Raw genomic sequence first — 21,274 nt, 5'->3', positions numbered from 1 at the left:
CTGTCCCCTGTGAGGCTTAACCTACTCTTGCTCTAGGCCTCTGTCCTTTATTCTAGCCTGGAGCTGAGCTTCCCAGAAGACTAACCCAGGTCCCAGAATGCTTTGAATGTTGATATTGCCGAAGTAGCCAACTAATTTTTCGTCTGGCCATCACATTTGCTTCTTTTACTCTTATGTAACAATCTTGACCAGGACCACCACATACAGACAGCAACACAGGCTGTGCACAGCAGTACTCCAGGGCACCATTCACATCTCAGTGCACAACCTGCACAACCGTTCATGGTCTCCTTGCTTGAGATCCTGTCAACTCATTTGGGATTGAGTAGCTTGGCTATAGGGTGGTATGAACAGGGAAGACTCAGAAGGAGAGCAGACCTGGAGGCTGCATTGTTCTTAAAACTATCCCTTGTCTCAGCTCAAAAGCAAAGAAACTGAGTGGCTTAAAACAACAGAAATCTATTCTTTCACAGTTCTGGACACCAGAAGTCCAAGATCAAGGTGTCAGCAGAGTTGGTTCCTCCTGGGAGCTTTAGAGGAGGGTCCTTCCTTGCGGCTCTCAGGCTCTGGTGGCCCTAGGTGTCCCATCGCTTATGGCTGCATCAGTCCAATATCTCTCTACCTCTGTCTTCACATGGCCTTTCCCTTTGTGTCTGTGTCTCTCCTCTTTTGTCTCTCATAAGGACACCTGTCATTGGATTTAGGGTCCACCTGGATAATCCAGGATGATCTCATCTCGAGATCCTTAACTTAGTGACATCTACAAAGACCCTTTTTCCAAATAAGGTCACATCCACAGGTTCTGGGGATGAGGACATGGACATATATTTTGGGAGCCACCATGCACCCCAGTACAGCCTTGTTACCCTGACAGTGAGAATTCCCACAGCCCAATTGAGTAGGTATGAGGGACACCCTTATCTCAAAGACGAAGAAATGGAGGCTCAGAGGATTGGTGAAGGAGCTTGCTCCAGATGGGAAGCAAAGAATTTAGAAGGGGTGCCAGTCGGTAGGAACGGGGAGGGAAAAGAGGTTGATTTCCAAACCAAAAAAGAGATGTCTGGGTTGTATCTGTTTGTCTCTATGGGGACACTAAGGTGAAATGAAAACGCATTATTTTCACACTTGTTTCCTGAAACAAACAGGTATGAGGTTTTACAAATTGAATTAGTAGGAAAGCCACATAAATCGTGAGAACATGAAGGCCTAGGTCTATAGAGCTGAGCAATTTATATGATATCTGGGAATGGATAAACCAAAAAGAGGGGTGTGTTGATAACAGCTGAAAGCTATGTGGCAAAAAGGCTGGAGAACGTGGACGTAATCTCTCTTTCTGGGGGGCCAACCTCAAGGTGAGGGCGTTACTGGGCTGGGCAGTGGGGGTGGCACAGGCCAGAGAGGCAAGTAGGCTTGTGGGGCTAATGGTGGCTCCCAGGAAGTTCATGGAACCCATTGCCCTCACAGATCACTGAGCGGGAGCCAGCAGGCCTTTCCCCTGTCCCCCCCAACCCCCATTTAGCCTAAGGGCAGGCTCCTCTCCATGTGACTGACTTCACAGTGTGCACACTGCTTCTCTGTAGATGGTCCCTCCACCCATGTCCTTGGCGCCCAGATTTTCCCCTCAATGTGTTAATGATATTGTCATTGCTTAACCCACACTGTCCTGAATCCCTTACCTGGACACACTCGTGCAAGTTGTACCGTGTTTCCCCGAAAATAAGACCAGGTCTTACATTCATTTTTGCTCCAAAAGACACATTAGGGCTTATGATCAGGGATGTCCTCCTGAAAAATCACGCTAGGGCTTCTTTTCCGGTTAGGTCTTATTTTCGGGGATACACGGTATGTATCATCACCCCCAGTTTACACAGAAGGGAATCGAGTGTGCAGTGCCCTCACATTGAAGAGGACCTGTCGTGCTTCTGTATCCACTCCCTGGGCTACCAACTTTCTCTTTAGAATTAGTAAGTTGTCTCCACCCCGTCTCTGTGGCCTCCCCTCATAGGAATCCTGACCCCCCACCCTACATCAGTGTGTTCTCCAATCCTGGGACTTGTGACCCCTGCATAGATCTGCTCTGGGGCCACAGCACCACTGTGTCCCCTGCCGGTCCAGGCCAGGTCTCCTAGTCTTCCATCTAGAGGGATCCATCAGCCTCCTGCCTGCCCCCACACTTCTCCAGCAGCCAGGAGGACCTGTTTAAAATGCACTGGGCCAGCTCTGCCAGGACCTTCCGTGCTCCCCACTGCTCTCTAGGTCATGGCCAAACCCCAGAGCTTGGCATCCAAAGCCCTTTATGGTTCAGCTCCAACTACATCCCTTGCCCTCCGCCCCACCCCCCACCCCGTCCCGACTACTGCGGCGCTGGGCCCAGAAGCGTTTCTCCACAGCCATACTCACTTACCTGAGTGTGCCTTGCTGTCTCCAGCATCCTCTGCAGTGTCTCCTCTCCTCACCTAGCTCTCATCCTTTGAGCCTGAGGTACCCTCCTAGGAAGCCTTCCCTCCCTCACTGCCTGTGGGCCCTGACTCGATGTCTTTCCTGCGTGCGGCCACAGCGCCCCCTGCCGACTGGTGTGAAGCCTGTGCGACAGGATTGGCCTTGGTGGTTTGTTTCCCTGTCTGTGACTGCTGCACCCCCACTTCCCATAACTCTGGACTGTCAGCTCCCTGGGGGACCGTGTGCATTTCACCTACCAATGTGTCCCTGGCACCTAGGATGGGTTGTAATTGGAAGGACTCCCGTGGGTGTGGGGTGGCTAAGCCCACCGTGAAGCTGGGAGTCGGGAACTCCAATCCCTGCCCTTGGTGCTGAGCTTATGCCTAGAATGGCCTCAGCCACCACGGCCTGGAGGTTACGAAAGGCAGAGCAGAAACGGTTTACCGGTGCACCAGGAGGGTGAGGGAGGGTAGCATGTGGCTTCTAGGAGGCGCTGTGGTGCTCAGGGGCTTCCAGCCTCTGCTGCTACCAAAGGGGCTCACATTTTGGGGACTCTCTGCTTCCCCATCTCTGCCCTCAGTGCCAAGGGCCAGTACATCTCACAGAAAGCCCGTGTGCTTTGTTGCCGGGGGCTCAGTTCTTGCTCCAGGGTCCTAAGCTTTGCGTCTTGCCTTCAGATGCAGCAGAAGTTCAAGGTAATGATATGCTTTGACTTACTCATTTTCGTCTTCTGCTTTGGCCTCAAGGCCTTGTGGTCCTCCCTCCCCACCCCGCTGCTCTTGCCCCTTCTCACAGCTCTCCACGCTGTCCCCCTTCCTGGCACTCTCCAACTTGGCTTCGACCAAAACCATCTTTAGCTTTTCCAGACTCTCTGTCCCCAGGCTGGGTGTGGTTGGGTTCAGGGATGCATGGGGGGGGGGGTCCTATCTGGGACTCAGATGCCCACTGGCAGTTGTCCATGAGGGGCAACCCGACAGCTGCCCACAGGTAGAAGCCAGTCCAGTGCATACCAGGATGGCAGCTGAGCAGTGACGAGGGGCTTAGGACGCATCTCCCAGGCCCTGCCCATCAGCTGGGAACAACTTCCGCCAGCTCCATCACCTGCTCTGCCTTGGATGGGGGCTGACCACTCCTGCCAATGAACAACACCCTCATTTTTCCTGGGCCTATCTCGTGTCTGCCTTGAGCCCAGCGAGCAGCCGGGCAGGCAGGCATACTTTTCTAGGTGAGAATCCTGAATGCAGCCCAGGATGGTGGAGTAACTTACGTTGGAGCCTGCTCAGTCGGTTAGTTGGTTAGAACCATGACCCAATTTTCCCACAGGCCCAGGGCTCTGATGAGGTTTACAGTTTCCAGCTTATCCAGGGATAAAACAAGGACTCTTGACTGTCCCCAAGCAGCGGCAGGGGTAGGGCCTGCTCCGAGTCTTGAGTAATGGCCCTTGCATCTGGCATGGTGCTATTCCGTAGTTGGAGTGCTAGCATGCAGAAGATGCTTTCTAGAGGCCCTACATCCCTCTCAGAAGTAGGCGGGGAGAAAGCCCAAATGACTAACTAGACCAGAGCAGCTCTCATCTGTGCGCCCTGGGCCCTGCACGCTGGGGCAGGGACAGCGCTGTTCCCATGCCTGCAGGAGCCGCTTGGCCTCTCCATGCAGGTGTTGCTGGGAGGGCCGGACATTAGCAGGAGGCTTTGCTGGCATCTCCATAGTGAGCCCCACTCAGCCATCGGCCCCTCCCTGCTCGGCATCCATCAGTTACTCATGCGGTGCTTGGCTCCCTCTCTGCCTCCCTGGCCCCTGGGCCAGCATGTGGACCCAGGGGTGACACCGAACCCTGCCATTGGATGCCCCTTGTGCTGGGTGGCTCTGCTGCCTGGCCCACAGCCCCACACATGGTGGCACCTGTCCCCTGCGGGTGGGGTGACTGTCAGGGGCCTTTGCTGGTTGCTATTTCTGAGGAAGATGATGAGGAGTCCTGGGCAGGTCCGCACGCTCCCAGCCAGCCAGTGTTTGCTCACACAAGGACGTTCAGGTGGCCCGGGGGCAGGGTCTGAGTCCATTAAGGGCGTTGTGTGTTTCTACGTGTCATGGAGGACTTGCTCAGGAGTGCTCGATCACAGTGGGAGACCTTTGAGCTCTGCGTCCATCACTAACTCTGCCCTTTGTCCTTCGCAGAGGGTGTCAATGCCGACTACGTGAAGGGGGAGAACCTGGAAGCCGTCGTGTGTGAGGAACCCCAAGGTGAGGACTTCTTGTTCACTGTCCCTTGCTGAAGGTCTCCTAGTCAGTGGGCCCGGCACTCAGCAGAACTGTACTTGGGAAGCAGGAAGGGCAGAGGTGGCTCTTTCTAGAATGTTCAGCCAGAGCAAGGGACTGCAGAGGCCCAGAGGTCCCTCTACTCTGCGCCCAGTTAGCTGGACACCAGGGCCAGGTGGTGCCATGTCGAGGACTTCTGCGCACTGTTGAGGCTCAGACTCTGCTCTTGTCATCTGCGCATGAGCCCCAGGTCCCTGTGCTCCCTGCCGTGGAAACAGATGCCTCCCAGACAAACTCTGATAGAGCCATGGGGCATCTTTCAATCTAGACTCCTAACCTTTCAATTTGAAAATTGCCAAAGGCAAGAGGGAACTGGGTTAAAACACAGGCCCTGGTGTTGGAGAACGTGCCCCACCCTACCTCCCTCTGTCCCCGTTCTGTGGTCATCAAGCCCTTTCTGGGTGCAGGGACCATTGGTGATGGAGGCTGTGTAAGGTCAGGCTGCTGGCCTGGAGTGGCCAGTCTCAGGGAAGATACCACGTAGGGCCCCAGAATGCTGGTGGTGGTCAGGAGAGCAGCTTTCCTCAGGAGATGCCAGGGTGGGTGCAGGTAGGGAGATGGGAGTGCAGCAGCGAGTGGGGGGATGGGCCACACTGATGGGTAATGGGGAGCAGGGTACTCCCTGCCATTGCTTAGGATGGGTACCTGTAGTGCTGCACTGAGTGGACTCAAGAGCCCTGGATGAAAACGTGGGAAAAGTGACCATACAGTAGCATTCACTGTGATCATTTCTAAAACTCTTAGCCACCATCGTGTAAGCAGGTACTGTGGGCCAGGTACCGTGTTGAGTACTTTATTTAAAATGATCCTCCCCGCAATCCCATCAGAAGCATTCCCACTTTACAGATGAGGAAATGGAGGCTGAGCTGTTCCCAGGGGCTGACCAGCTTCCTCCTCTCCAGGGCCCAGGGTTACCCTGCCTGGGGACACACTGGACATCAGAAGGGAGGTTCCCCGGCAGGGGCTGAGGTGCTATAGCCCCTGGACAGGACAGACGGGGAGCCACATCGCTGCCCCAGCAGGGGCTGGCTTGTGTGTGTGTGCGCCTTCTGTGTAGGGTGGGAATGAATCCCTTCGAATGGGTGTCTTCTCTCCGCAGTGAAGTTCTCAGCGCTGCCACCACAGACCGCAGAGCCCCCGCAGCCCCAGCCGCCCCGGATCTGAGGCGCCACACAGCAGCAGACGCACAGGGGTGCCGTCACTGGGGACCCAGCTCCTAATTTCATTTGGACCCACAGCCGCTGTAGTTCCGCTTCGATGTCATTGGCTTCTCGTTCTTAGTTTTCTGGATGAGCCCTGGGTGATTGTGAGTTTGGTTTCTGTGCCCTGCACACAGACTGGGGTGCCCCCCTGCTGTAGGTGCTCTGAAGAGACTTGGTGTTGAAATCCAGCCTCAGGAGCCACTGGGTCACTAACTCCCCAAAGCCAGCCTGTCCCAGGCCTTAGTGAGCTGGAGAGGGGGAATACTGAGGTGACAGAGGGCAAGAGGACACTTATGCTTAGAGGACAAGAGTTTGACCGCAGGGTAATGTCACGCCTGAGGTGCTACCCTGATTCGCTGGTGGGTTTCTGCCAAGAGGCAGCCCTTGGTGTGACCTCAGAGGGCTCTCAGGGGGCCCAGCTAGCACCCAGGGCGCACACACACACACACACACACACACACACACACACACCACATGGGGCAGGATGGGGGTCGTCATCTTGGTCCTTCTTTCCAGTTCCAGCTTTGAGACTGCTGGGCTTGTGGAAAGTTGGCCCACGTGGAGACTTCATTTTTTTTTTTTTAAGTGCAAACATGCAATGCCATGATAGTCCGGCCCTGAGAGTTTAGGAACCTTCTGGAGAAGTAGGGAGCTGTGACTCTCAGGTCTAATTTCCATCTGATTCCATAGCGGACGAGTGTGGTCCCCAGGTTGACATGATTAGTTTTTAGGAATCATTCATGCACTGGAAATGCATTTTATCCTGGGCATGGGAGGTGTTCACCCTCCACTCTGTTTGTGTTCTTATTTTGGTAGCAAAAGCTACAGATGTCAATAGTGAGCATCAAAGCCACAAGCATGCTGTATATGCTTGTTGTTGGCTTAGAAATGTACTGTGGGGGGGTTGGTAAGGGGAGGGTTTGCTTGCTTTAGTGACGTACACCTGACTTGGTAAGTTTGTAGGTACCTGTCTGGCCTGCTCAGTGTGGTAAACACCAGAACCCGGGAACTGGCCCCTTACCTGGCTCAGCGCGGTCTGATTTGAGCTGGAGCAGAGCTGGCTCCCTGGAATGTTCCCCATAGCCCCCATGTGATCCTGTCCCTGGGAGCCCTGCCATCAGAGGCTGAGCTAGAGCCGTGTCTACTGATAATCAGTGTGCAGTGCTGAAAAGCACTTCTGAAAGCATAATGTAGGTCAGCAGAAAGCTCGGGTCCTGTTTATGAGTTCACATGCCTCTGCCCCACACGGCTGTGTGTTAGCGCCTTGTCTGCCAAACTGGGATGATGATGCAACTCCAAGTTGTTAAGGAAACAGTTGAAATCTGAGCAGACCCTGCAGGTTATCTAATGCATGTCTCGTGTGCTCCTTTTAGCGCTTATTAGAAAACAGGCTCGTTGCGGGGTGGTAATCAGGTGTAGTACGTGGCTTGATGCTGCCCTTCAGATCTGTCCCCCGTACAGGCCTGTGAGCCCTGAAAGACCCCTCCCTGCGTGGGGGCATATGCCAGACAGCCCAGGAGTGTATGTGTACGAGGGCGGGTGGGGAGCACCCTCTGCTGAGGTCACACCTGTGCACAGCGCCGCAGAGGAAGGAAACTGTGGCCGCCCTGTGCTCCAGGAGGTTGTGCAGGGGACGCATTGCTTGGAAGGGGTGCCTGTTTCCAGCCCCTCCCTGCCTGCAGTGGCCAGATTGTCAGCTTTGCTAGGCTTGTTCCTCCTAAGGATGGCAAGGGCTGATGGCCTCACCCCCTCACCAGTGCTGGGCTGGAGGTAGCCATGAAGGATTTTTGTATCCATGGCCTGTTGCCTCATAGATAGGGTGACCTGAGGGCCCGGGGAGGGCCAGTGTCCTAAGGAACCGGAGTCAGGGGAGGATCACGTTAGGATGGCCGCGTGCCAAAGGCCCCCGAGGCATTTTAAAGGAAGAAAAACAGGGCCAGATGGTAGAATACTTCTCTCCCTGCCCCCACGGAGTGTGGACCTTTACAGAGCAGTCTGTCATGGCAGCGACGAGGAGGAGTGATGTGACCTGTGTGATGCCTGGCATGGCAGGCACAGTGCGGGCACTAGTGCTGTCGGGACACTGGAAGCTCCCTTTGCTTCCGTTTGAGGCTTGTGATGGCTAAGAGCCTCCAGCTGTCATGAGAAGTCAGCGTGCACGGTGAAGCCACCGCCTCAGCAGCTGTGACTTCGGTTCAGAGACCCATCTTGCTCCTCCTTAGTTATGTGGGTGACTTCTGTACAATGGCCACAGTCCAGGGCTCAGACCTGCCCCTAGGGACTGGCCACGCCTGGAAGGTTGCTCAGTTACCCGTTTGCAGAACCGTCATCCCAGGGGAGCACTGACACCTGCAGAAGCCTCCGGGACTCTTGCAATTGTGATTCTCTCCAAGTTGCATTGGCCAGTGTAGGCCTGTCCCAGGTGATAGCGGAGATAAAGTGAAAGAACTAGACGGGCCGATTGAACATAGCCAATCTGTGTCAGCTTAATGTGGTGATGGGGAGCTCAGTGTGGACGATCACTCTGAGCATGCGGAGGGAGGAGACATGGCACGTTTGTGGTGTGGGGTGCTCTCCTGCGTGCAACCCATAGAACAGTGCCAGGCCCACTGCCTTGGCCACTTGGGTTGGGTTTTAGTACCAGTTCCCTGAGGAAGAAGAAATAGAGACTGATCTCAGAATCCCCTTACTTATGTGCTTGTGTTTAAGTGTGAATTGTAAACTGTCTCGTGGTTGCATTAAATTAAAAGGAACCTCACAGGTCATTGCATTGTAACGGTATTAAGGTTCTTCCTTTGTCAGGTGATGCTGTTTTTTTTCTTAATTTATGACAGTACCTGATGTCCCACGGCCGGGGTTCAGAGGCAGGCCCCCGACTCTCAAATCCCAGGCCTACTGCTCTGCCTTCTTCAAAGAAAGGCAGTATCGAGGGTGGATGTGAGTTCACGCAGTGGTTTCAGCCCGAGAAAGCCAAGCAGGGACAGGGGCCCTGCCACTCATTGCAGCCATGTGCGGAGTGGCCTGTTTGGGGTAAAGTATGCTCTTGTCATGACCTTGCAGCTTGACTTAGAAACTGAAAAGACAGCCGGACATTTCAGCCTGAGCAAGATGCGGTGGATACTAGGAAGGTTTGCACACTGAGGTGGGTGGCACTTTTGTCCTTGTAGTAAAATAGCACCACGTCCTCCAACCCAAACCCACCAAGTGACTCTTCTGTGCAGTAGTTCTGCACGGCCAGCTGGGGCCTGGCACAGTGGCCTTCCCAGCCTTGACACTGAGGTGTCACTCCTTGGGACTATAGCTGCAGTGACTGCTCTATGGGAGATGGACAGGGACCCCGGGTCCGTGTAAGAGTGACCCGCAGGGGGCGCTGTGGTTTCACCCAAGCCCTTACAGCACCCGCCCCCAAGACCAGCATTTCTGCTATAGACTCCCGGTAGGGATGCCGGGCTTCTCAGAAGTCCATACCATTTGAGGCGCTAAGACTTGTGGCCTGAAAAGATGGCCCTGCCTCCTCAGAGCTGCACCTAACTCAGGTGTCTCAGTCCTTTCCATGTCCACAACATTTTCTGCAGGTTAAGTTCAAGGGCATTTTAGATTTGAAAATCAGACTACTTACCCATTTCAGCCAAGATACTCAAGACTTATGATAAATTGCATTTATGATTTAGTAAATGAATTAAATTATGAAAGGAACTTTACGCATAGCATGTTTCCCCGAAAATAAGACCTAGCCGGACCATCAGCTCTAATGCGTCTCTTGGAGCAAAAATTAATATAAGACCCGGTCTCATATTATAGTAAAATAAGACCGGGTCTTATATTAATTTTTGCTCCAAGAGATGCATTAGAGCTGATGGTCCGGCTAGGTCTTATTTTGGGGGAAACAGGGCATTAACTATGCTTGACACATAATAAAATAACATGTATTGAATGTTTACTATTCCTAATTTTCCCCGAAGAGGAAATCTACCAAAATACTTAAAAACAGAGACAACAACAAAAAAAGACCACAGAGCAAACATTATCACTTTAATTAGATTGAAATATAGTGCATCAGACGAGGCAAATACGATACTGTACCAGTTTTCAAAAATATGAACCCTAAAGGTTTTACATTCTAGTACACTTAAATAAAACCGAAAAAAAGAATTGCTTAAGTAACAAAACTATACTTCAAGTTGTTTTAGAAACAGTTCTGTGCTAGGAACATACAAAGGAAAATGGTCTGTTGTGCTGCTTTCAAATCGAATGGGACTTTCTGGGGCCCTGCATGCAGGCTAGCTGACCTCAGCAAGAATAAGCCCACTCTGCTTCTGTCAATAGCATCCTCCAGCCCACACTAAGTTGAGTCGTCTTAGTGCAGCTGGGGGATTGAAGGATATTTCTGGGGGGAGGGGAATGGGAAATGTCCTCGTTTAAAAACAACTGTATCAATGAATAATCAGATTTTCCATTCATAAATAAGCTTTCAGATATGTTGGAAGCATAAATCAAAAGCTAACATCAATCAAACTGTGATTTAGAAACAAATCCCCAGCTGATAAAAATGGAGACTTCATCTTAGGTGATGAAATTACTTTGAAGAAGTACTTCTGATACCTTACGGATACCAGATCATTTATTAGAAGAATCAGAAAGTTCCAAGTTGAAAAAACATCTATTCTGTAAGTATTTGACTGTAAAAAACCGTTTTTAAAGAATATATTTGCAAAACTAAGGTCAATCTGTAGGACTTTGCATGGTACCCAATCATTTGAAACCAACCAGATACTCCAATGCAATTGTACTTAGATCTGACCCTATGAGCTTCTGAGGCCCCCTGCCTTGGAAGGCAACCTTAATTACAGTAGGGATGGGGGTCCCAGTGGCAGACATGGGCAGGGGCGAGGCCTGCTGGGGTGGGCGCAAATGTGCAAGATTCTGTGATACGCCACACACAGGAGCTCAGTGCTCCAGTGCTAGTGGATGGACCAGTTGATTGCAAATCAGTTCCTGCCCATCCTGGTGGAGTCCCAGAGCCCCAAGTCAGTGAGTGAAGGTGCAAAACCGGGAGGAGAGGCCTGGCTGGCAAAGGTTGGCTCTGAGATGAGCAAACCAAGGAGTGTGCATGCTATGCTTTTGGCAACTGAAGCAACAGTACAGTGGTTGCTTAAAAATAATTGACATGAAGTCGCATGAATACACTGACTTGCAGGGATCTCAGGAAAATGGGAGATTTCAGACAGGCGGGTAACAGGAGAGACCAGACTCACTTTGACACGAATGGGCGGGAGGCTGCAAGGTCAGACAGGCCAGGAGCTGCCGACAGTTCCCTGAAGGAGCCCGTGGGGACGTCAGCACCTGCGCAGAGCTGCCTGAGTCCTTGGTTTTCCCTCTGCAGGGACGACTATAATCAAATCAGGTTTCAAATGTACCACATAAAGGTTAGCACGAGCTTTGTTTGAAAAGAATTTCTCATACAGTCCAGTTAAGCAGATACCTCCTTGGGTGACTAGTCTAAACATAAAAAAGGACATAGGAAAATAAAGGCACATTTCTCTTTTTTTAAAAATACCTTATATGTACACAAGAGTAATTGGTACAGGGGCCCCCGTGCATGAAGAGAATTCTAGAACAGAGGGCAATGCTCTATCTACCCCCCACCCCCACATAGTTAATTTTAAAAGTTTTCAAGTTGTAGGAAGGAGCTGAAAGAAGCCACGTGGCTGGCAACGTAGTCTCTAAGTGACGGTGGTGGTTTTAATGACGGATCTACCTTGGAAAGAAATGGTGTGAGGCCTTCTTGAACTTAAGCGCTGCTTTCCATTCACTATGTTTTTCCCAAGCGACCCAGCGATAGAAAGGCGGGTCAATGGGACAGACAGCCACCCTGAGAAACCCAACAGGAGGGAAACTGGGTGTTGGCAAAACAAAGCGTACATGACAGTGGGGGCTGTCACCTAGTCATACACATGGTCACTGGTTGGAAGTGCCATCCAGACGTGGAGGGAACTGGGCCTAATCCTAAAAGACAAGATGACAAGCTGTAGCCGAGACGGGTCTCAGGACCGTTGCCTGAGTCACCGGGGAGAGCAGAGGAGCCGCAGGATGGCCTTGATGGCTGGACTCACCGGAACTGCCATGTCTGGAGCCCGTCAGACTGAGGTGTGGACAGGCGTGATCGAGTGGGAAGGAGAAGAGCCCCGCTCGGATGGGGACGAGGCGCGTGTGGCCACCTCCCGCTGCAGGTCCTCCACTCTCTTTTGCAGCTCCGCCCTGATGGTCAGCAGCTCCTTGAGATTCTGATGGATCGGCATCTGTGGGTATGCAGGTCACAGCTGTTAGCGGGCCACCGTCGGGCACTGTGTTTCTAACACAGCCTGTCAGCACAAGGGCGCTGCCAACTGCACAATGAGTTCACAACCCAGACGCCCCCGAGCGTCCCAAGTCTCCTCGGCCTTTGACCCACCTGGCACCAGGCTACAAAGACCCCCTTCCCATGAGTCAGGGGCGTCAGCTGACCTCGTGGGGATGCTTTGGTCCCCCTGTGCTGTCCTGCCCAGCTTGGCCAAGTTCCCAGGGAGCAAAAGTGGGTTCAGGTGAAAGCGCAACCTGTGCGTCAGGCAAGGCCACCGGCAGGCAAGGCCACCGGCGCAGGCTGACAAAGGGACAGTCAGTCCTCAGCCTGAGTGGGAAATGCAACTGGCTTCCGAGCCGTGTTTCCATGGATGCCCGTCACCCTGTGCACACGCACTTCCAATTTTGCAACTTTATAAATAGCTCTGCTGGCTAAAAATACTTCTGTTACATCAGCATTTTCTATAACTGGAAGCTGTGTTCATGAGCTGGCAGAAGCCCCAGGAGAAGGCAGGGCCACTGGAGGGGAACCCCCTGGGAACACTGGTCCTCCACCCCTCCACGTGACCGCTGCTGAACACCCTCCAATGGCTTCGGCAACAGCCAGGCCTCAAGGCACTGTGTGGTTTGACCCCAGCCTGCCTCTCCGGCTCACCTCTCCCCAGGTCCTGCCTCCACTCCCCTCCTGCATTCCAGAATCTTCCACGTTTGAAAGATGCCATGCATGTGCTGTGCCTTCTTCCTGGGGCACTCTCCCCCCACCCTTTTCACACACACGCTCGCTTCATCCCACAGGGACCAGCGTAAAGAGTGTGTGCCCTGGGTTGGGGGCCTTTGGACTCTCCACCCTCACCAGGCTTGTTTGTTTCATCATCTGCATCCCCCCAAAATTGAGCAGGGATGCTAATGGTGATCAGCCTGTGTGAAGGGAAGGAGGGAGACAGACACGAGGACAGAGACGAGAGAAGGACAGATGAAAGGGACATACACTAGAGAAAGGGAGAGAGAGAGACAGAGACAAGAAGGCGAGACAGATGAGAGGAAGAGGGGCATATGGGAGACAGGAGAGCGGGACAGATACACTGAAAGAGCCAGAGACAAGAGGGAGGGGGTACAAGCAAGACACAGGGCAGCCAGGTGCCCCCACCTGGCAGGGTGGCTTGGTGACCAGCATTGAAGAGGCTGAGAAACTCCTGACTTGGGCAGGTCAGAGGAAGAAGTGGGGAACAGCAATGTGGGAGTCTGATGGCAAAGACCCCCACAACAAGAGAGTTGCCTTATTTGCTGCTGATCCTAAGGCTGCTGTGAGATAGGAAAATACCAAATAGGTCAAGAAGGATGCTGTTGCCTATTTGCGGGATCATTTGGTTCCAATCAGACGATGGATTGCTTCGCAATCAGGCTCCCATTCCTAACACCCACGCATGCGAGCTCAGAGAGCAGACTGTGGGAATACTCGAGTTCACACATACTCGGGGCCTGAGACAACCATACATCTCCACGCAGCCTTTTAGATCTTTTCTCTTACGTCTTCACTGACAATAAGTCAAATGCATGCTTCCTCAAGAAAATGCCCATCTAGGGGCCAGTCACCCCGTGGAGGCTAGCATGTCTGGGACACAAAAGGACACAAGCTGTCTGCTGGGCCCTCTTCCCTACCCAGCCATCGTCTCCAGGCAGCCAATCTCACCTGTCTTCCTCAGAGGAAAGAGACGCAACCGGCTTGTGGCCCCTGCCTGTCCTCCCTGTCCCCCCTCCTCCTGTGTGCCCAGCCTGCTTCACTGTCCCCTGTCATGGACACCCACACCAGCCTTCTTGCTGATCCCTTTGCCACAGTCTTCACTGCCCCCCATCTCCCTTCCTGTCCACCTTAGTGCTACCACAACGAGCTTTCTAGAGCATACACCAGGTCTTGCTCTACAAACCCTGGTGGTGGGGGTGGGAGGTGGCGCCCACAACCCTGGAATCAAGTGCAAACCCCCAGAGATGCTGCACGCAGCTCTCTGCAGCCTGGGCCTGCTGACCTCTGGCCTCCAATGTGACCAAGGCCCAGCCCACTCCCCAACATGCTCTGTGTGTCCTGCACCTAGGAGGTCTCCAAAATGTGCCTGTTGCATTGAGGATAAAACGCTGTGGCCCTTGGACTGCCTTCCATTTCTCCTTTCTGTGTAGCATGGTGCAGGGAGAATACGAAAAGCTGAACCACCTGCCTACCTCTCTCCCAGATAGGCATTCATTTTACACTCGCATCCTCCACAAGGGCTCTGCAAGGCTCAAGACCTTGCCCCGCATCAGGCATCAAATCACCAAAAGAGACAGTATTTGGCCCTGGCTTGGGGCAGCGTTCCCTTCCATGACTGCACACACCAGGAGGCCTGGTGTGACTGACTCGGGTCACATGATGAGGCGTGGGCCACTCCCAAGAGGAAAGGGGAAAGGATTTGGGGACCGTGTTTCTGAGGATGCTTTCTGGAGGCCACCGATGATTGCTAACTGATGCCATAGCACTCTCGGCAGACACCACAGAGCTATGGCTGGATGCTCATCGGTACAGGGATAAGCCATAAACATTTGAAATGAGTTACTAATGGCTTACTGGCCACAAATAGAGTTGAAAATCTGTATTGAGAACATTGACCACTGACCACAGAAGTAGACTAAATGTATACTGTTTGTTTTCGTGGGGTAAAGAGCTGAGACGGTTTCTCCAGCTTCAGAAGTTCTTCAATAAAGAAAATAGTTTTACCACTCTTAAAAGTTAGCATTTTTGCTACTCAAAACGCACACTAAACCCAGAGCCCAGGTGGTACTTAGAACTATGTGCTTGGCCACCTAGTGCTAAGGTCCCCTGACTTCAATGTGTTTGACCAGGGTGGCAGTGCTAACTGCCCTTGCTACTGTTGTAACATAGGAAGCAGCAAGTGGCCTCTCGCACCACGTTAGAAATTTTCCTGGCACACGGTAATAGCAGCAGGGCCCTCATATAGTAAATGGAGGAGAATTTCAGGTCAGGAAAGGTTCCTAAAGAAGGTTCTCGGAGCACCAGCTATTGGCACTGCTGAGAGGCAGAGGGCAGGGAAAATGTTTCCAGAGTCAATGGGGGAGGGGAATGAGGGGTGGCCTGTGGGACATGGAGTCCATCAGCCCAGGATGGGTGGGGGCAGAGGCACAGGTACAGGGGAACACGAGAGGCAGAGGGCAGACAGCCTGCGGTATAATACACTAACACGAAGCATGCACACATTTCTGTAACACCATCTTTACCTGGACAAAAAGACATGCTCTTTTGGAAAGAAGAAAAACAAAAAGATACCTGAGGCCTCATCCGCGGATTCCATCGCACATAGTAGTTTACCCATAATTCCAAATGACTCAGACTTGCAACAGGATATAAGACGTGGTTTTCATAATTCACAAAGAAGGGATTAGAAAATTCATCGAGCTGGCTATTGATATAAGACCATAAAGATACAGTCTTCGTATATACATCCTGAAAAACGAAAAAGGAATACCTTGAGATAAATTCAACTTTTCTTCGTATCCTTAAGAATTCATATTACATAAGAAAAGGACTTGAATAAGGAATGAAGTGAGTTCAAGCGGTGAAAATTCAGGCACGTTTACTAGGCCTCACCCCCATCCCTCTGCCATGCATCGCCTCATGCTGGGATGACATGAAAACACACACTGATTACTGTGCTGGAAAACGTATTGCTGAGTTAGGTCACATCTGGCGACTGCGTCTGTGTGAAGGCAGAATGAGAGCTTTCTAACAACCATGGGATGAGGGGGTTCATCAATAACACATACGAGTACATCTCAAATTCTGGTTCGCGGTTTGCTTTTGTAACTCTTACTATTAAGGACTGTGGGTAGAATTTATAGATAAGATTCTTTTCAATGGAAAATCATGGCGATCTTGGGGAAAACATGCCAGGTGGCAGGCTGGAGCGACCTTATATAGAGAAGTAAATATTAAAATGTATCTCCCCACCCCCCAATGTTACAGTACATTGTTTAGAAATGTTATGTACATTGTTCATCCGAATGAAAACACCCAAACCCACAGGTATGGTGGGGCAGGTAAACATGAAACATGGATCAGGCACAGTGACAAAGTCCAAACAAGAAAACAATGAGGTCAAGAAGGTATTCTACCACTCTGCTGTTCCCAAGCCCCGGCTTCCTCACAAGGTATCCAGACTCAGAAAATTCAGTTAGGACCTTTTCATATTTTATATTTATAAGAGAAACACCAGCAATAATTCAAGGGACCTCCACTAGCCAAAATAATCCTGAAAAAAACAGAACTAATTTGCAGGTCTCACACTTCCCGATTTCAAAACTTACTACAAAGCTAAGCTAATCAATACAGGTGTGCTGGCAAGGGTGGGTAGACATGCGGATCAATGGAATAGAAAAGGATACAGAAACAAACCTTCACATTTACACTCAAGTGATTTTCAACAAGGGTGCCAAAAATGGAAAGGTAGTCTTTTCAGTAAATGGTGCTGGGCCAACTGGATAACCCCATGCAAAAGAATGAAATCAGACCCTTACTGCACTTTATATACATTAAATAACTCAAAAATGGATCATAGGCCTAAATTTAAGAGCTAACAGTATAAATCTCTTAGGAACAAAACCACAGGCTCAAATATTCATGACTGTGGGTTAGGCAGTGGTTTCTCAGATATGACAACTAAACCACAAGCAACAAAAGAAAAAAATTAATTGTATTTTATCAAAATTAAAGACTTGTTTCAAATGACATCATTTAAAAAAATGAAAAGACGATACACAGGAGAAAAGTTTCGCAAGTCATAACTGATAAGGGACTTGTATATATAAAGAATACATAAGGGACTTATACAACTCAATAATAAAAAGATAAATAAGCCAACTAAAAATAGGGCAAAGAATCTGAATGAACATCTGTCCACAGAAGATACACACATGGCCAATAAGCAAATGAAAAGATGCTCAACCTCACTAATCATTAGGGAAATGCACATCAAAACCACAATGAGATACCAGTTCACACCCACTAGGATGGCTACAATCAAAAAGACACTAACAAGTGTCTGCAAGGAGAAAATGGAACCCTCAGACATTGTTGGTGAGAATGTAAAATGTCGGAACTTCTGTGGAAAACAGTCTGGGATTCTTCAAAAGCTTAAACCTCGAGTTACCATATGAGCCAGAAATTCTACTCCTAGGTATCTACCCAAGAGACATGAAAACATATGTCCACACAAAACCTTGTACATGAGTGCTCATAGCATCATTATTCATTATAGTCAAAAGTGCAAACAACCCAAAAGATCCATCTGCTGATGAATGGATAAACAAAATGTGGTCTCTCATACCATGGAATATTATTCAGCCATCAAAAGGAATATGGTACTAACACACACACTACAACATGGATGAACCTTGAACACATGCCGAGTGAAATAAGCCAGTCCACAGGAGGACAAATATTTTATGATTCTACTTATATGAAAGGCCCAGAAGTGGATCCATAGAGATGGGAAGTAGATTAGTGTTTTCCACGGGCTGGGGACAGGGAGGGACGGGGACATGACTGCTAATGGGTATGGGGTTTCTTTTTGGAGTGATGAAAATTTTATGAATGATGGTGGTAATATCTGCATACTCAATATACTGAAAACCACTGAACTGCACACTTTAAAAGGGTGAATTATATGGCATGCAAATGTAAAACACAAAGAGAGTCTTTTTTTTTTTACTTTTAAGAGTACATTTTGGCAAAAAAACAAAAACAAAACATAAGGGTTTAAATTCTACATATGAACTTCATGCTCCTGTAGATTTTTAACATGGCTTTATTGAGTTGTAAGTTGCATACCATAAAATTCACTCTATTTTTTATTATTCAGACGTTAACAGGCCTGCAGGAGTGTGGGTTTTAACCTGACCCCGGTGGGAAGCCATGGGGAGGTTTCAAGCAGAGAAGAGGCACATGGTGGGAGTGAAGTTTGGGAATGGCGCCCTGGGTCGCCATGTTTGAGTGGACTGCAGGAGATCACAAATGGAGGGAGCAAAGTCTGTTTCTGGGCAGCTGCTGAGGGGGCTTGAGCTAGGTTTGTAGCTGTAAAGCAGTGAGGACTGCTCAGATTAAGAATGTATTTCGGGGACAGGGACAGGGACAGGGCCAGCAGTGCACACTGACGGACGGGAGATGGCAGCCGTGGTGAGGGCAAGACAGGAATTGAAGACGGGCCCCTCTGTATTTGGCTTCAGCATCTCAGTGGGCAGAGGTGCCATTTACTGAGATGCGAAAGAGCAGGGGAGGAACCAGATGGCATTGAAAGCCCTGAGACAGATGAAGTAACCTAGAGAAGAGGACCCAGGACTGGGCCCAGATGACTCCAAGTTTAGAAATGGGTTCAAAGGGAAGAGCCTGAGCGGGTGAGGCCAGTGAGATGGGGGAGAGCCAGAGGGAGGCTACGGAATAAGGGGGCGGTCAGCTGTGGAGAGGCTGCTGAGAGGGATGTGGGCGCCGGTGTCCTCCTGTTTCCTCCTAGGTGCTAAAAGGTTCTAATATACTTTGCCCGCAGGCAGTATACTCTTCTATTACCCAGAGAATAAGCTGCTTTTCTCCAACACTTCCTCACTTTTGATCATTTCTTTCTTTTATCCCAGAGTGAGGAGGAAAGGAAGAAGAGCTGAGATGTAACGGAGAGTCTTGATAGCTGCTCTTTACCAGCTTGCTGGAGAAGAAAGTAGAGCATGCTGCCCAGGGGGAGGTTTGGGACTCATCTACAGACTTCATTTTCCCAGGGCTCCATGTACCCTTCTTCCCAACAGCACAGAGAACGACAAGCAGAATCGTATCATTTTGGAGCTGGTATAGTGAAAAGTACGAGATTGGAGTTTAGGGGGTCCAGGATCTAGTACTGACCCTACAGAACTCAGAGAGCTGTGAACCCAGGAAGTAAGGGGCTTGGACCGGATAACATGGAACATCAGACAGCTGGGCTGGGCCTGGTGAAGTCATGCGGGCATGTAGCGCAACCCCTCCTTTTACAGACAGCAGCAGGGCTAGACCCAAGTCCCCTCTCCATTCAGTACCCCTTCTATAGTGGCACTTCATGGGAAAGGCACCCAAGCAGCGGGAAAACAATGGACAGGCTGTAGTGCACTTACCTCTTTGAATCGCTGCTGTTCACAGTTGCACAAGAAAGTCCCAAAGAGACAGCTATAAAGGTGATCCAAGATTGTAATCAAGAAGAGTTCATTAAACTCGAACGCTGATGGAAACTTAAATGGAAAGAGAAACAAGGTTAAAGTTCAATTTCTAAAACCTTGGTACAGATATTTTGGTGAAAGTCAGCTAAACTGCAACTTGGAATATAGTCAAAGATTAAAAGGAAGATGGAGCCCACTTAACTATCTAGAGTTTCAAGCCCGAGCTTATAGATCTGGCTAAACCTGAAGCAACAAAACTTGCTGTACTTTTCAATGCCTACAAAAGCTTATGGAGCTCCCACTTCTTGCCATGATGGTAGAACAAAGCCCACATTCACCCTTCTGCCAGCAGCAACTAGAAATCTGGACAAAATATATGAAACAGCTGTTTTCAGAAATTAGCAATAGGCAGCATGGGACTGTGACCCCCAAGAGAAGGTAAACAAGAAGGAGAGTCCTACTATTGTCCCAGCTTTGTGCCTGGAGGTACATTCTGAGCCACAGAGGCGGGCAGGGGCACCATAGGCACAGCATATACCAAAAGTGACTCAAGAAAAAGCAGAAAGTCTGTATCTATTAAAGAAACGACTCATAATTAAAAACCTTCCCACAGAGACAACTCCGTGAACATACACCCCTAAATCCTTCCCAATATATAAGCAAATCAAACCTGGCAATACATTAAAAAGGGTACCACAACATGACCAAGTGGGGTTGATCTCAGGAAGGAAAGGCTACTTTAACATTTGTAAATCAATAATGTTAGAAAAAAATCAATTACTGTAATTCACCATATTAACAAAATAAGGAAGAAAATCACACGATCATCTCAACTGTTGTTTTAGGTAATTCTTACTAGGGTTTTAGAGAATTCCAACGAAGCCTTTTCTATCAAACTAAAAAGTTTTTGCACAGTAAACTATCAACAAAACAAAAAGACATCCTACTGAATGGGACAAGATATTCACCAACGATACATCGGATAAGGGGTTAATATCCAAAATGTATAAAAACTCATACAACTCAACACCAAAAAAAGCAAACAATCCAATTAAAAATATGGGGAGAGGACCTGAGTAGACAGTTCTCCAAAGAGGACATACAGATGGCCAATAGACATAGGAAAAGATGCTCAACATCACTAATCATCAGAGAAATTAAAGCCACAATGAGATATCACCTTACACCTGTCAGAATGGTCATCATCAATAAGTCCACAAACAAGTGTTGGCGAGGATGTGGAGAAAAGGGAACTCTCATGCACTGTGGGATTGCAAATTGGTGCAGCCACTATGGAAAACGGTTTGAAGTTTCCTCAAAAATTTGAAAATAGAACCTTATGACCTAGCAATTCCACTCCTGGGTATTTATCCAATGAAATCCAATACACTAATTTGAAATGTTATATGCACCCCTTTGTTAATTGCAGCACTATTTACAAGAGCCAAGATATGGAAGCAACCCAAGTACCTATCAAGAGACGATTGGATAAAGAAGATGTGGTACATACATACAATGGAGTATTACTTGGCCATAAAAAAGAATGAAATCTTGCCATTTACGACAACATGGATGGACCTAGAGGGTATTATGCTGAGTGAAATAAGTCAGACTGAGAAAGACAAGTACCATATGATCTCACTTATATGTGAAATCTAAAGAACAAAATAAATGAACAAAAAATATGTTTACTAACAGGACAGCAAGGCTTTTACTGACATAGTTTTAAAGTCGGATGAGTGTTCATTCCTAACCTGAACCTG

General features: G+C 49.6%; 2 protein-coding genes across 15 annotated transcripts in view; one reads left to right on the top strand and one right to left on the bottom strand.

The window, feature by feature from the left end:
* Window positions 1-8,733, top strand: part of CD99L2 (CD99 molecule like 2) — an 89,778-nt gene extending 81,045 nt beyond the window's left edge. The window contains exons 8-10 of one of the 2 annotated variants that reach the window (XM_019753512.2): window positions 3,117-3,134; window positions 4,615-4,680; window positions 5,855-8,733. In XM_019753512.2, the coding sequence (XP_019609071.2) occupies window positions 3,117-3,134; window positions 4,615-4,680; window positions 5,855-5,919 (149 nt within the window). In that variant the 3' untranslated portion in view covers window positions 5,920-8,733. The remainder of the gene's footprint in view (window positions 1-3,116; window positions 3,135-4,614; window positions 4,681-5,854) is intronic. The other variant, XM_019753513.2, reaches the window with a different exon arrangement.
* Window positions 8,734-9,966: 1,233 nt separating this feature from the next.
* Window positions 9,967-21,274, bottom strand: part of MTMR1 (myotubularin related protein 1) — a 61,956-nt gene continuing 50,648 nt past the window's right edge. For 12 of the 13 annotated variants that reach the window (XM_074324106.1, XM_074324108.1, XM_074324114.1 and 9 more), the window contains 3 exons: window positions 19,470-19,583; window positions 15,610-15,786; window positions 9,967-12,256 (listed from right to left, as the gene is read on the bottom strand). In XM_074324106.1, coding sequence (XP_074180207.1) covers window positions 12,095-12,256; window positions 15,610-15,786; window positions 19,470-19,583 — 453 coding nt within the window. In that variant the 3' untranslated portion in view covers window positions 9,967-12,094. The remainder of the gene's footprint in view (window positions 12,257-15,609; window positions 15,787-19,469; window positions 19,584-21,274) is intronic. The other variant, XM_074324107.1, reaches the window with a different exon arrangement.

Source organism: Rhinolophus sinicus, chromosome X (genome assembly GCF_036562045.2).
Source record: "Rhinolophus sinicus isolate RSC01 chromosome X, ASM3656204v1, whole genome shotgun sequence".
In the NCBI taxonomy this organism is placed as follows: domain Eukaryota; kingdom Metazoa; phylum Chordata; class Mammalia; order Chiroptera; family Rhinolophidae; genus Rhinolophus; species Rhinolophus sinicus.
The sequence above is the reverse complement of the archived record's forward strand: the minus strand, read 5'-3'. Positions and strand labels throughout refer to the sequence as shown.